The following is a 12,915-nucleotide window of genomic DNA, read 5'->3' as shown; positions in this document are numbered from 1 at the left end:
AACAAAATTTCATTACAATATATGTAAAAAAAATTATATATCATATAACTTCCATTATAATTTTTTTAAATTAAATTGACAGTGAAATTGCTCTGGTATTCAAGATTTTGTTTAAATGCATCAACAACTGCCGAGTCTACATATTTACAAGTTTAGTATAAGGTACTGTTCAGTTTAACTTTTAAACCAATTTTCATACAAAATGAACGAAAGATAATCGTGTGAAATCATTTTGAAACTAGCTACAAACCGTTCATATTCCAATCGATTCCAAATTTGATTAAAAAAAAACATCTACTGGCTATTAAAAAAATAATTTCACAAAAGAAAGAGATCGATTATAGTATATTTTCGTAAATACCTTACATAACTTAAAATAGACCTTATTTAAAAAAAATTTTCAACTTCAGTTCTTTAATATTTTTTCTTGAGAAATTATTAAAAGAAACCTACTGATGTATTAAAATTTGAAAATTTGAGATAATGGAAGTGAAAAAAATTCTATTTATTATTTACAATCAATTTTAAAATAATCAAACATTAAAAGCAAATGAAAATTTAAATTAACAACAACAAAAAAGTATTAAAAAAAAAAATAAAAAAAATTACAAAAAAAAAATTAAAATAATAAAACATATTAATAATTCAAAATGGTTGCCACGAACCAGTATGTGTGCCTATATTCTGCTTTATGAAAAAGATAAAAGTAGGGAATAACAAATATTATTACCTATCTACACATATGTATCCAGATACATACAAACATACACATTTCCAAGGGAAGTGTGTTACAGAACAAGCGGTGCAATATTTTGTGAAGCATAAATTCTTGGATTAGATAATTCATGGTACATCCTTTATAGTTTATGACTAAAGAATGAATAAAATACAATAGAAATTGATACGAAATCACAGTTTGTACTTATTTGGAATGTATAATCGTGTCAATAAAGCGAATCGACGAATTAAAAGAACATTTCTATACGTATGCTTTCAATATAGGATTTGGTTACTACAAGCACTTACCTGTCGTGTCTAGTCAATGTGCGGCTGTGTCAACTTCATGAAGATTGTTGTTACCAATTTACACAGAGCTTGAAATAAACTTATTGATCATTTTGTGAAAAAAAAAATACAATTGAATTTCGATTAATGTAACCTATTACATTTATTCTTTTGGTAAATTCATTTGCATATACTTTTTGTTTTATTAATTTGTTGTTTATTTAAAAATTAAGTTGAGTTTGGACAATTCATTGGAAAAATCTAATGATTTTACTTATTTTTGAGTATAAAATAAAGCAAAAGTTGTTTATCAAATTTTTTAAGAAAAAAAAGTGTAAGAATAACTTTTTAAAGATATATAACAACCGTTGATAGCGCAGTTGGTACAGCGGTGTACTTAAGTAGGCTGAATTCAATAGTAATCGATAGGTCACAGCTTCAACCCGACTCGAGGAGTTGTGTCAACTTTACACTCAATCCCGTACGGTAGTTGTATCAAATTCATGGCTCCATTCGCCAAATTTGCTCTCGCGATGAGGTTGAGATAACCTCATATCGATTGATATTAATATATTTTTTCAGTGTAACATTCTTAACTGCATTCCAAGTCTGTCGTCTAAGAATTCCCGTTCATCATTCCATTTCTGTAACAGCCTGTCCATAGATGTGCGTGTACACATTCATCCATTAATACGATTTCACAATTAGTGGCAGCAAATAAAGCTATGAAATGTATGTAGTACACAGTTATTGCGATGAGGTAGATGTGACTCACTCTCTCCGTTAAAATTTTTCAGGAATAAACTACGACCACACTTCATACCTATATGGTGTGGTGGTTGATGTATGCCTAAATATTATTTTACTATGAATGTGTTAGTATTATATATGTAATGTGTTTGTTACAATATACACCGATTGAAAATACATGTTGTTACCATTCTGTTATATTTAACGAAATTACAAAAATCTATCGCCACTTCATTAAAAACAGCGCCAAAACTTTTAATACGATTATCATTATCAAAAAATACATACATTTCATTCCCTATATATATGTTTATGTGTGTGTACTGTTTAAACTCTTCAGCTTTCAGAGTGTGTTTTTAGAACGAAATTTTAAAACAGTACTCGTTTATGTATTTGACATTTTTACGACTAATACACAACAGATAATTGACTATGTTTTTGAGATTTTAACATGTATCAATGGAAATTTCTATAAAAAGAAGTGAAAATAAGCAATTAACTGAGTAAAATGTTGAAATTCCCTATTTAGACAGTGTTAAATATAAGATAAGTTTAAAAAAACAAAAGGATTCTTAAAATATTACCTTCAAATTTTTAACTGTCTATCTTTTATAGTTTAAAAAACAACCTAATGGAACTAATATTGCTCGTTTACGAACTCAAAGTCACTTTTTACGTCCTGAACACACTATAAAAATTATACTTCGATAACTATTTTTGTTTTGGAGCTATCGTGTTCGCGGAGAGACGGACAAACGAAAATGGACTAGATAGGTAATTTCATGAACACCTATACCAAAATTTAAGCGTTAGAAACGTAGGACTAAATTTAGTATACTTACCTTGATATTTTTCATATATTGGGTATAAAAAGCGCTTAACTCGCTCCATTTAATTAACTTACTCATTTTCGGGTAGTAGAGTCACTCTCTCGATTGATGTGTCCATAAAATATCTCCATTAAGGGATTGATTAAATACATGAAACTCAATTTTTAACCAACGAAAAAGGAGGTTCTCAATTCCACCCAATTATTTTTATAAATATATGGCCACATATACTTTTAACGAAGTAGTTCAATTTCGATAATGCTGGTTTTTATTGGGTAAGGTATAATTTTAGGTTCTCTCGCGTCTCAGGGGAGCAAAATAAAGAACGAGTTATTGTTCACCTAAATTAATTGCTCACTAAATTTTCTAACATAGAAGGTAATGATTTATTTTTTATTATAAAATTGATCATAAATACAAATTAAATAACTTCACTTAAAATAATCGATTTTTATATTCTTCCGAACAGCATTATTGTACCCTTCTTTAAAATGATACCATATATCACCTTTATTCATATTGGACACCTCTCCTGGAAAAAAGAAAATATAATAGTTAGATAAAATAATAATTAGATAAGAATTAAAAATTTGCATAAAATTTCTACGTCTAAAACGCATATATAGAAAACGGTTCTATTTTATAAATACTTGGAAACCAAATTTAAATCGAAGTTCATATGTTGAAATTCCATTGTTAATCTTTTTGGATCGAAATCAAATGAAAGGTAGCTGAAATATTTAGCATTTTAAATAAGATTTTTTAAAATCTTATTAGCCCTCGAACTTCTCAGTCTGTTGTACTTCTCGATGAGATAGAAATCAAAACATTACAGGGATGTTGCAAATTGTAGTTACACTGAAAAAAAAAGTTGTTAATATGTGAGATCAAATATGGCGAATGGTGCCACGAATGTAATACAACTACCATATAGGGTTGAGTGGTGAAGTTGACACAAACGCATGAGTTGTTTATATGAAAGTAATATACTGTCTAACAAATTTCAAATATTATTGTTTTGAATAATATTAATATTATAACAATATGCTGATGTAATTGTCACAACTACACGAACAGGTAAAAAAATAAAAGGTTTATACTTGCAAATAAGTTTATTTACAAAAAAAATTGATTTCTTCATGTCGGATTTGCACCAGCGACATTTGAATACTATTGATTTAAGTGCTCTAAGTCTGCAGCTTAACCAACTGCGCTATCGATACTTGTTCCATAAATACCAAAAAATATAATAAATGTCTTGATGAATGTTAAATGTATTTATTTCAAACTCTCTGTTAACTGATAACAACAATCTTGATGAAGTTGCCTCAATCACATATGGGCTAGACATGATAGATACGTTTTCGTACTAGCCTAATTCTATATTTAAAGCAAACGTAAAGATATGATATTCCGCTTTATATATTCGCTTTATGTACACGATTATATATTCAAATAAGTACAATTTTATTTTTCATCAATAAAATGCATGACTTGAAACTAAAATCAAGCTCTTTCATAGATGTAATGATTTTGTTTATTTTACTTCAATAATGTTCTATCAATGAATTCATATTTTATTTTCAATCCCATTCTATTGTTAATACAAATATTTAGCTGTACTTGTTCCAATCGTTAGGCAATTGTTTGAAAGTATTTTTACTTTATTTCAATATGAAACGGGCAACTTCGGAATGCGGTAGTCATTCACAGAGAGTAATATTCTCAGTCAAAATTACATCGGGTACTTTTTTCGGTAGTTATTATTAAATGACAAAAATTTGATCAAAAAGTATATGTGAATGTTTGAACAAATAAAGAAGAGACTTTATCATAAAATATTTAATAAAAACAATTCACAAAATTTAACCCAGAAAAGGAAAGTAAAATCGTAATATATATATAAGATAAACAAGGATAAAATAATTATAATTATTATTAGTATAAAATAAATGAATATTCAATATTGTTTTAATAATAATAATAAAATACCGGTTATATATTGTTTTGTTAAGATCATATAAATACAGATATAATATAGTTTAACTGTTAGTGGAGGACGGTGCAGTACCTTAGATCAAAATTTACATTAATAACTCAGCACTGTTATTCCTCAACAATGTGTATTTACTATCGATAACAGCGTATGAATTACGGTACAATTTCATAATGCATAATCACTCATAGAGATTAAACCAAAAGCCGTTTCAACATCTAATCTATGCAGTTCACTCATAAGAATGGTATCATAGAATGTATGTGAATGAATCATTACACGTATTCTCTTACCCTCCACTATTTTGAGAGTCTAGGAACAGCTTCAACTGATAGGCATCTATCTATCACCTCGAAATTATAAAATGAAAATGGCTGGAAAACATGTAAAAAACATTTTACGCCAGACTAAAAAAAATTTGTTAATTGTTATCATTTTTTATTTTCGAATTAGGCTAAACAAATGATTTTTTTTAAAACATCTGCTTGACATTAACACAACTTGCAGTAAATAATTAACTTCTGACCGATCTTTTGTTATAAATTATTTTTTTACGAAAATGCACATTACATTTAAGATACATCACTTTGCGTATGTACCAAAGTACCAGAAGTATCAACAAATAATTTTAATTTGTAGCTTATTCGAAAACAAAATCACATTGACAACCAGTCTTCAGCCTATCTGCATTCTGATAAAATACCCTCATTTCAATACAAATGCAGTTCAGTAATTATCATACATTTGTCTAGAAAAACAAAATATATTCAAAGTACATTTAACCTAGGTATCGCATCTTTCCCTTATACGCTTACTCCTAGTATATTATAATACTGTTTGAATTGTAAATTACATTTCAAATATTAATAATTAATTTTGAATTGTAGTAGATATGTAAATTTCTGAAATAATTACGTCTCTGAGTTTAATTAATATTAATGTTAAATAATAATAATAATATCTACTGCTAATCATTTATATTACAAATATACAGTGTGTTTAGGTTTAAATTTTAAGACGATGAAGAAGATCTTAAGAAATGGCGTAGCCCAGATGAATGTACCACTTATGATACACACCATGAACTACAATTAAAACATTGAAATAGAAATTATTTCTGTTGGGAAAATGGTACTAATATTCATTTTTACAACAAACTCAAATAGTTACACATCACTTTTCCAATTTATTTTGATGTAAAAAATTGGTGCCACCCGAGTTCATCTGTGTTTGAAACCAAAGTTAAAAAACAAACATTTTTACTTTGATATTGATACTGAGATTATTTTTGGGAAATTTTTGCTGTTACTTTCAACAAACTTTACGCCACATATGTATTGAGGCTTTTGTTTTAGAATAACGCCAAGAATATAATTTCATATTCGCCCTAATGTCTAGATTAATTCTGCATGGTCTTAGTTCACATAAAACAATGTGTATATTAATAAAGTATAATATGGTATAGGATTTTAATAGAATAGACATTATATTATTCATATTATATCTATATAAAATAATATAATATTATATTAGATCTCTTCAAATATAATAAGATCTTTCGTTTGAATATCATTTTAATATTGTGAATGTATACATTGCTATTATTAACAATGTTTAACAAAACAGAGGGGGCTCAACTCTACCACAGTACAAATCCCTATATATTACAAACGTGAAAGTAAGGATGTTTGTTTGTTTGTTACGCTTTCACGCAAAAACTACCGAATTGAAAGAAACTGTACAAGAATACGGCTCATACATCAGAATAGCATATGAGCTATAATTTATAAAGATATAAATATTTTTTAAATTAATTAAAAAAATTAATTTTTGTCTGACATTTTACTGCTCCATTTATGATCATCTCTTTTAACCATAAATTAAAGATATCTGTTAAAATTTAAATGTCAAACAATTCATGGATATGCTTTTCTGATATACTGTGCATATATTCAAGCTGTGTAAAAGAATCCCTGCGAGTGTATGGAAAGAGAAATCAAGAGAGGTGGGAGCTATTAAGCGGCGATTTTAACATTTAAGTCCAGTGAAGTGGTCGGGTATCACGCTAGTACAAAAATATATTTTTACTTTTAAAAAAACTATTAAAAACCTACGCGCTGAAAGTATGTATGTGCTGAATTTCTGTTTTAACTTTCTTGGATTCAAATTGGTTCCTGACAATTCAATTACAATTATTGAACTGTGTGATACTTTCATATATCTTGATGATATTTCTCACAAAAGCTGCATCATTTGAAATGGAAAACATTTTAGGTATCAACACCAGTGATTTTCATAAGCAAGTTTCAAGCTGAAATGTACCTTTTGTCAAATAATTTGTTATTTTTTTTGAATTGTTTAAATAAGAAAATTGCAAAATATCTTCAGACATTAGTGAAAAAAATTAACTGAATACATCCACATATAAATATTATATCATATTTAAAATAATATCATATTTAAAATTATATAATAATAATTTTGATATAAATCCCTCATTCCTATTCTTCTATACAAACACACTAACCTTTAGTTGATCTGGTGGTTTCATTGTCTAAAACATCACATAAACAAATTCGTTGAAACATCGATATGGAATGTTTAATACACTTAAAAAATAACTAAAAAAACCTACCAAATTGAGATTTGATGTATTTTAAACGCAATGAACAAAAACCGAAAAAATTCACTAAGCAATTTTTATGCCAAACCAAAACTACGAAGTGTTAAAAGCTTGAAAGTTTGTCTCAGTATCTGTATCCGATATCCAAATGGATCGGAAAGGAATTTTTCCTTAATGACGGTTTTTATATTATGTTTGCTAAATTTAAGTGGTCGTTTGAATATCGCAATTATTAATCAATATTACTGATTATTTGGAAGTATCTGTAAAAGCATATATTGATTGAAGCATTTCTAAAAAAACGGAAATAAATGTTAACATTCGACGCAGGAAAGTTTCCAGTTTTACGCCTAGAGAAACTAGCTTTGGCCGTGGTTTCGCTCGCGTTCAGTTTGATTTTGATCAAATCATTTTCAAGTGTAATTAAAAAATGATGACATTTTCGTAATTAATCTTGAAAATGAAATCAATGTTGATTTTTAGATTACTTACCATCCGTGAAAGGGTTAATTTCGAAAAAGCATGAAACGCCTGTTTATTTATTTGTTGATATGAGTAATCCTGTGAATTTTCAAATTGATATATTTATCTTTTATGATTTTTCATACAAAATTTGAATCCCTGTTACATCCCTTTAGAAGTTTAATTTTCAAAAATACGTTCTTAGCCGATGCTTACGTCATAGCTATCTATGAGCTAAATTTGAGGACGGTAAATAAAGCAGGGTAAAATTTAGAAAAACTTGTTATTTGTCTTGTTAACTTATATCTTATTGATTTATTTTAAACAATTCATTTCATAACATGAAAATTCGTAAAAAACAAAATTTCCACTATAAATTTTTCTATGAAAAAATTAATTTATTATTTTGATTATTGTGTCGTTTATTTTACAACGGTTTTCAATTGGTACACAGTGAAACAATGATTTTAGAAACGATATGATACAGTCATCATTATTATCGTTTTACCCCACTTAAAATATAATATAAACTCCACTATATTACCCCATCCTTCGTCTCTTGAACATATTATATATTATATAACTAACTATATTGCTATCACATCTACTCTAAATAATTACATAATAATGTCGACAGAATATACCTGAGAGTGGGATAAAATTTGTATTATTCGCTTATATTCAATGAATATAAGCGAAATAGAATCATTTTGGTTGTAATTCTGTTTGCGTGTGGATAGTGAGGTTGTATACAGGTTATAATAATACATAGCACACTTGGTTTTAGAACAGATCATTACTCTTAACTAAACAATTGTGGCTCTCGAAATTATTATTCAAGTGACATTAACTAAATTTAAAAAACCCCGACAAATTTTTCGGGTACGGAACCCTAAGCTCGCACTTGAAACGTATCTAAGAACACTGTTTATTAAATTACCTTTTTCTTTAGAGCCTTCTCCAAACTGGACCGATTTTGAGAATCATCGCCTATTTTTTAGTTGTTCCGGGTACGGAGCCCTAAACTCGCAGAAGACCACTCCCCATTAAATTACATTTCAAACGAATCAAAAACAATCCAAATCGGTTCTCAGACAGACAGACACACATAACTTATAACACCACTTTTCCACTTTTTTGGTTTGGGAGTTAAAAAATGCAAATTGGAAATAGAACGCAAATCATATAGAATACAATATCATTTTTGAAAGTTACACTGTTTGAATACTCTCTTTGGACATTCAAAGTCATGTTCTCTTTTCGCCTCTTTCAAAAATTCAAGAAATTACTCCAAAATCCAAAACTAGAATATTATGTCCGTACTTAATATAACTTTTTCTGAGAAGACAGTGTACAACTGTTCGGTATAGCACTCCGCTTATTAGAAAAGCATATTCTAAAATATTCGGATACATTTTGAGGTATCTTACAATGCGTTAAGAAGATATTTCCACGAGAAATACTGGTCGTCCGTCAAAATACTTCCAAAGCGCTGCTCTCTTTATAACGGTCTTGCTCTATGAAGTGGGACTAGCTATGGACTACGCTTATAGAGTTCTATCAAACCAAAGTGGCACCGAGCAAGAGAGAGTGTATGATGTATTTGTATGTGCACTCGTATCTATACTCTCTCTTGTACAGTGCCACATTGGTTTGATAAAACTCTACTAATTTTTGGTCTGTTAAAAATGATATCAAAAATTTATGCTTTAGATTTATATCTATAATAAATATATTTTTCTCGACTTCGCATCGCTTTCATCATTAAGATTTTTCATGATGGTGAAGTTTATTTACCCGTATGGTCAATGGGAGACAGGGCTATGTTTTACAATAATTCTACTTTGTGGGTCGGTGTTATCGACATTAGTAAAGAAAAGTCATACGTACAAAAATAAAATACATTTCATGAAATTTGTTTCATGAAATTATTATTATGCACTATGTACTTTGATAAAACTTTTAGTTGGAATCAAGGTTGGTCTCTATATATTGAGTTTACTATAGACACATTTTCATGTAAATACTTTAAAATGAATGTAATAATTAATTTTATCATTAAATGAAATTAATTTCGTAATATTACATTCAAATATTCTCTCTTCTAAAATTTATCTAAATAATATTAGCATATAGCATATAATAAAGAATATATAATCATCCATAGTATAATAAAATATTAAATATATTAAACAAAGAGAAAATATAATCAATGTGGAAGAATAAAGATGAATGAAATGCTTTCAGGGATAACGAATTAAAACAAACAGAAGCGTTAATAGCTTAACCCTCTATGGAATTATATTGGCTACCGCATGTGTATGTATTATATACATTATACATATATATATACATAACATTATATTATTGTAATTCGGTTTAGAGTCAAAAACAATATTTGACAGGCATTTAAAAAGGGCTGGAAATTTGAGATAAATTTTTGAAAGCCATGCAATCGAAACCTTTTTTTAATCGTTCATTTAATTAAAAATTTCATGTTAAAGTTCAAATTTTTGCAAGGTTATATAAACATCTTTTATACATGGTTTTGAATCCAAAGAGTTTATAGAGAACACGGGGGATCTGGTTATATACAGTTTTGTGTTATTTTTCTGAATATCTCAATCTCAATGAATCTCAATGTGAGGCCGCAGTTTATACTAAGCACACAATTTATTTTTCGTGCACTTTAATTTAAATAATAATTAAACTTTCAGTTAATTTTATCAAAAATTAAACTGTTTATGTTGTGTTTGTTATGTAAATAAAGTTTCTTTTGACGTTTCTACTTTAAGAATAACTTTTAATGTATTAAATAATATTCCATAAATCGTTTTTTAACTATTTACTTAATAGCAATAATGTCAGCAATATGTAGCCAATGACATTCAACATATATCAAGTTTTGGACCCTGGTATTCTCTAGTTGTATAAACTCCTTGGTATACTATGAATTGTCATAACAGACGACGTCATGATTCATGGCGCACGATTCTGCAGTGTTTTAATGCCACATTTTTTAAGCGAGTATATTTATTGCAAAACACTTTTAAATGTAAATATTGTACTATAGGAATCAGTTTTTGGTCGCTACAACTTGACGTGTTTTGGGTGCATCTAAAAATTTACTGGAAGGGTCTATTTACTTAGAAAGGAACTTGTCATTCAATAGACATGGAAAATGTTTAATTGCGCGATAAACTTCACCCGTAAATGCTATAGGGGATAATTGAGTACCACATAGCATTTTATTTCTAGAGCATAATATGGGACAAATAAATTTGAGAAGTTGTTTAATTAACTCTTGCATTAGTTGCTACTAAATGGATAGTTTAGTGCTAGTCACTATAGGTGTTTGAACTAAGATAAAAGAACCCTTAAGATCCCCAGTACCCCCAGTGAAGCATTTACGTAGGTATATTGAGATTGCTGTTGTATTTTTTCTCAAATAAGAATATAATTGAATAAAAATTATACACCAAATTTTGTTCGGCATTCAAAAGCACGTGATGTCCATTGTCCGACACCTTCAAAAACGTAATTTTATGAAAAGTTTCGTTTAGTGAACTTTGTTGAATTCTCCATCTATGAAAAGTTTCGTATAGTTGTACGATTCGATATTCGATTTCCTTGTCATTCAAAATTCTAACTTCTCATATTTCCAGCTGTTCTGAGATGACTGTGTAATACTACGCCTGGTTCTAGACCTGAATTAAGTATATACATGTATAGCCAATGTATTTATTTATGTGTATACGAATTACTGTAGATTTATAAAACAATTATGATATTGTTAAAGGATATTTACTGTTTATTATAAATGTTATATACCTAACATTTACCTAATATGTCCTTACTATTCTTAATAGCAGTTTTAGTCTATAGTTAGATCATTGTGTGTATTTTATATACAGTCTAACCTATTAACATATACATATAAGTCTATGGATGCGGATTTCACGATCCGTATGAAAAGTGTCTTGCGGTCAAACTTTCGATGTCCATAAGCAAAGGATTTCAAAATTTAAGTGATTGACATATAGCAATGGCTAACAAATATTGGAAACAATACACACTTTCGGATACTTTTAGCCCTCTAAATTCTCCTTAGAAGATAAGTCGTGGAAGACTTTCATATAATTTTTTGACATATATGCAAAATACCACCAGTAAGTTAAATGAAAAGTACTATATATCTGTTTTATTCACAAGTGGCTCACCAGTGGCTCAGTGGTTGTGCGAGATAAATCGTCTTTAAAAGTCATAAAAATCACATCATAAAAATTAAATTGTATATTGGATGCAGTTTCAAGTTAAATAAATAAAGATGAACAAAATAATGATGTGGGTGGCCTCTGTTATCGATAGATATCTGAAAAACAGAGGTAAATCCACGTCGTTTTTTCACAAGAAGAAATTTCAATTCTTGGTAGTCATTCCACATCGAGCACACGTGTCAACGTTATATAACGACACCTGTTGAAGATAGAAGTGCGGAGGCGTTTAAATATTAAGTAAACAGAGCGAGTAGAGTATTTTCATGTTTTTCTTACTTTTGCTGACAAAAGGAGTTCGGGGGGGGGGTAGTATATTGACTATTCTGACATTTTATTATTTTGGGGTTGGGAAATTTTCTAACTTTTGCATTTTCATCAGGGCATTTGCATTTTGAACCTCCTTCGAAACAGGCGAGATAAGAACAAGTGAGACAATAAATGTATCATTCTCGTTCCTCGCCTGATATTGTGATACTTCGCGAGCGTGCGGACGAAGCTTTATAAAGGTTTAACTGTATATATATAAAGTGTTATACCTTTAGATAGAAAATATAATGAATGAAAGAGAGATGAAAATATTATATTTATTTATCAAATACCATATTATTATTTATTTATAATTATTAAAAAATTATTACTAAATTTATTATTGTGATTATTCTCTTATATATTCATTTTACTTTAATATTTACCTATCTCTATACAATCTATATCCACATTTATACATATAAATATGTGGTTTATGCATTAATATTTAATGGATAATTAATTAAGAATTATGGCACGAATAAATTTTATAAAATATTTACTGCATTTATATTTGTAATTATTATTTAATTTATAAAATAAATAAATAATTTTATAATATTGAGGTACCTTTAACTGAAAATTATATTTTTGTATCTATATTTTTATTTAAGGATAATATTTATCTTTTCAGGAGCTTTAATCGGAGTTTACCTATGAACTTTT

At 28.3% G+C, this 12,915-nt stretch overlaps 1 protein-coding gene across 1 annotated transcript in view; it reads right to left on the bottom strand.

Annotated features, from left to right (window-relative positions):
- Positions 1-3,016: 3,016 nt before the first annotated feature.
- Positions 3,017-12,915, bottom strand: part of LOC123301122 (chromosome transmission fidelity protein 18 homolog) — a 77,474-nt gene continuing 67,575 nt past the window's right edge. Inside the window, exon 5 of the mRNA XM_044883855.1 lies at positions 3,017-3,117. Within this exon, the coding sequence (XP_044739790.1) occupies positions 3,017-3,117 (101 nt within the window). The remainder of the gene's footprint in view (positions 3,118-12,915) is intronic.

The sequence above is a fragment of the Chrysoperla carnea genome, chromosome 5 (genome assembly GCF_905475395.1).
Source record: "Chrysoperla carnea chromosome 5, inChrCarn1.1, whole genome shotgun sequence".
NCBI lineage: Eukaryota > Metazoa > Arthropoda > Insecta > Neuroptera > Chrysopidae > Chrysoperla > Chrysoperla carnea.
Note: the sequence above shows the minus strand (reverse complement) of the source record. Positions and strands in the feature narration are given on the sequence as shown.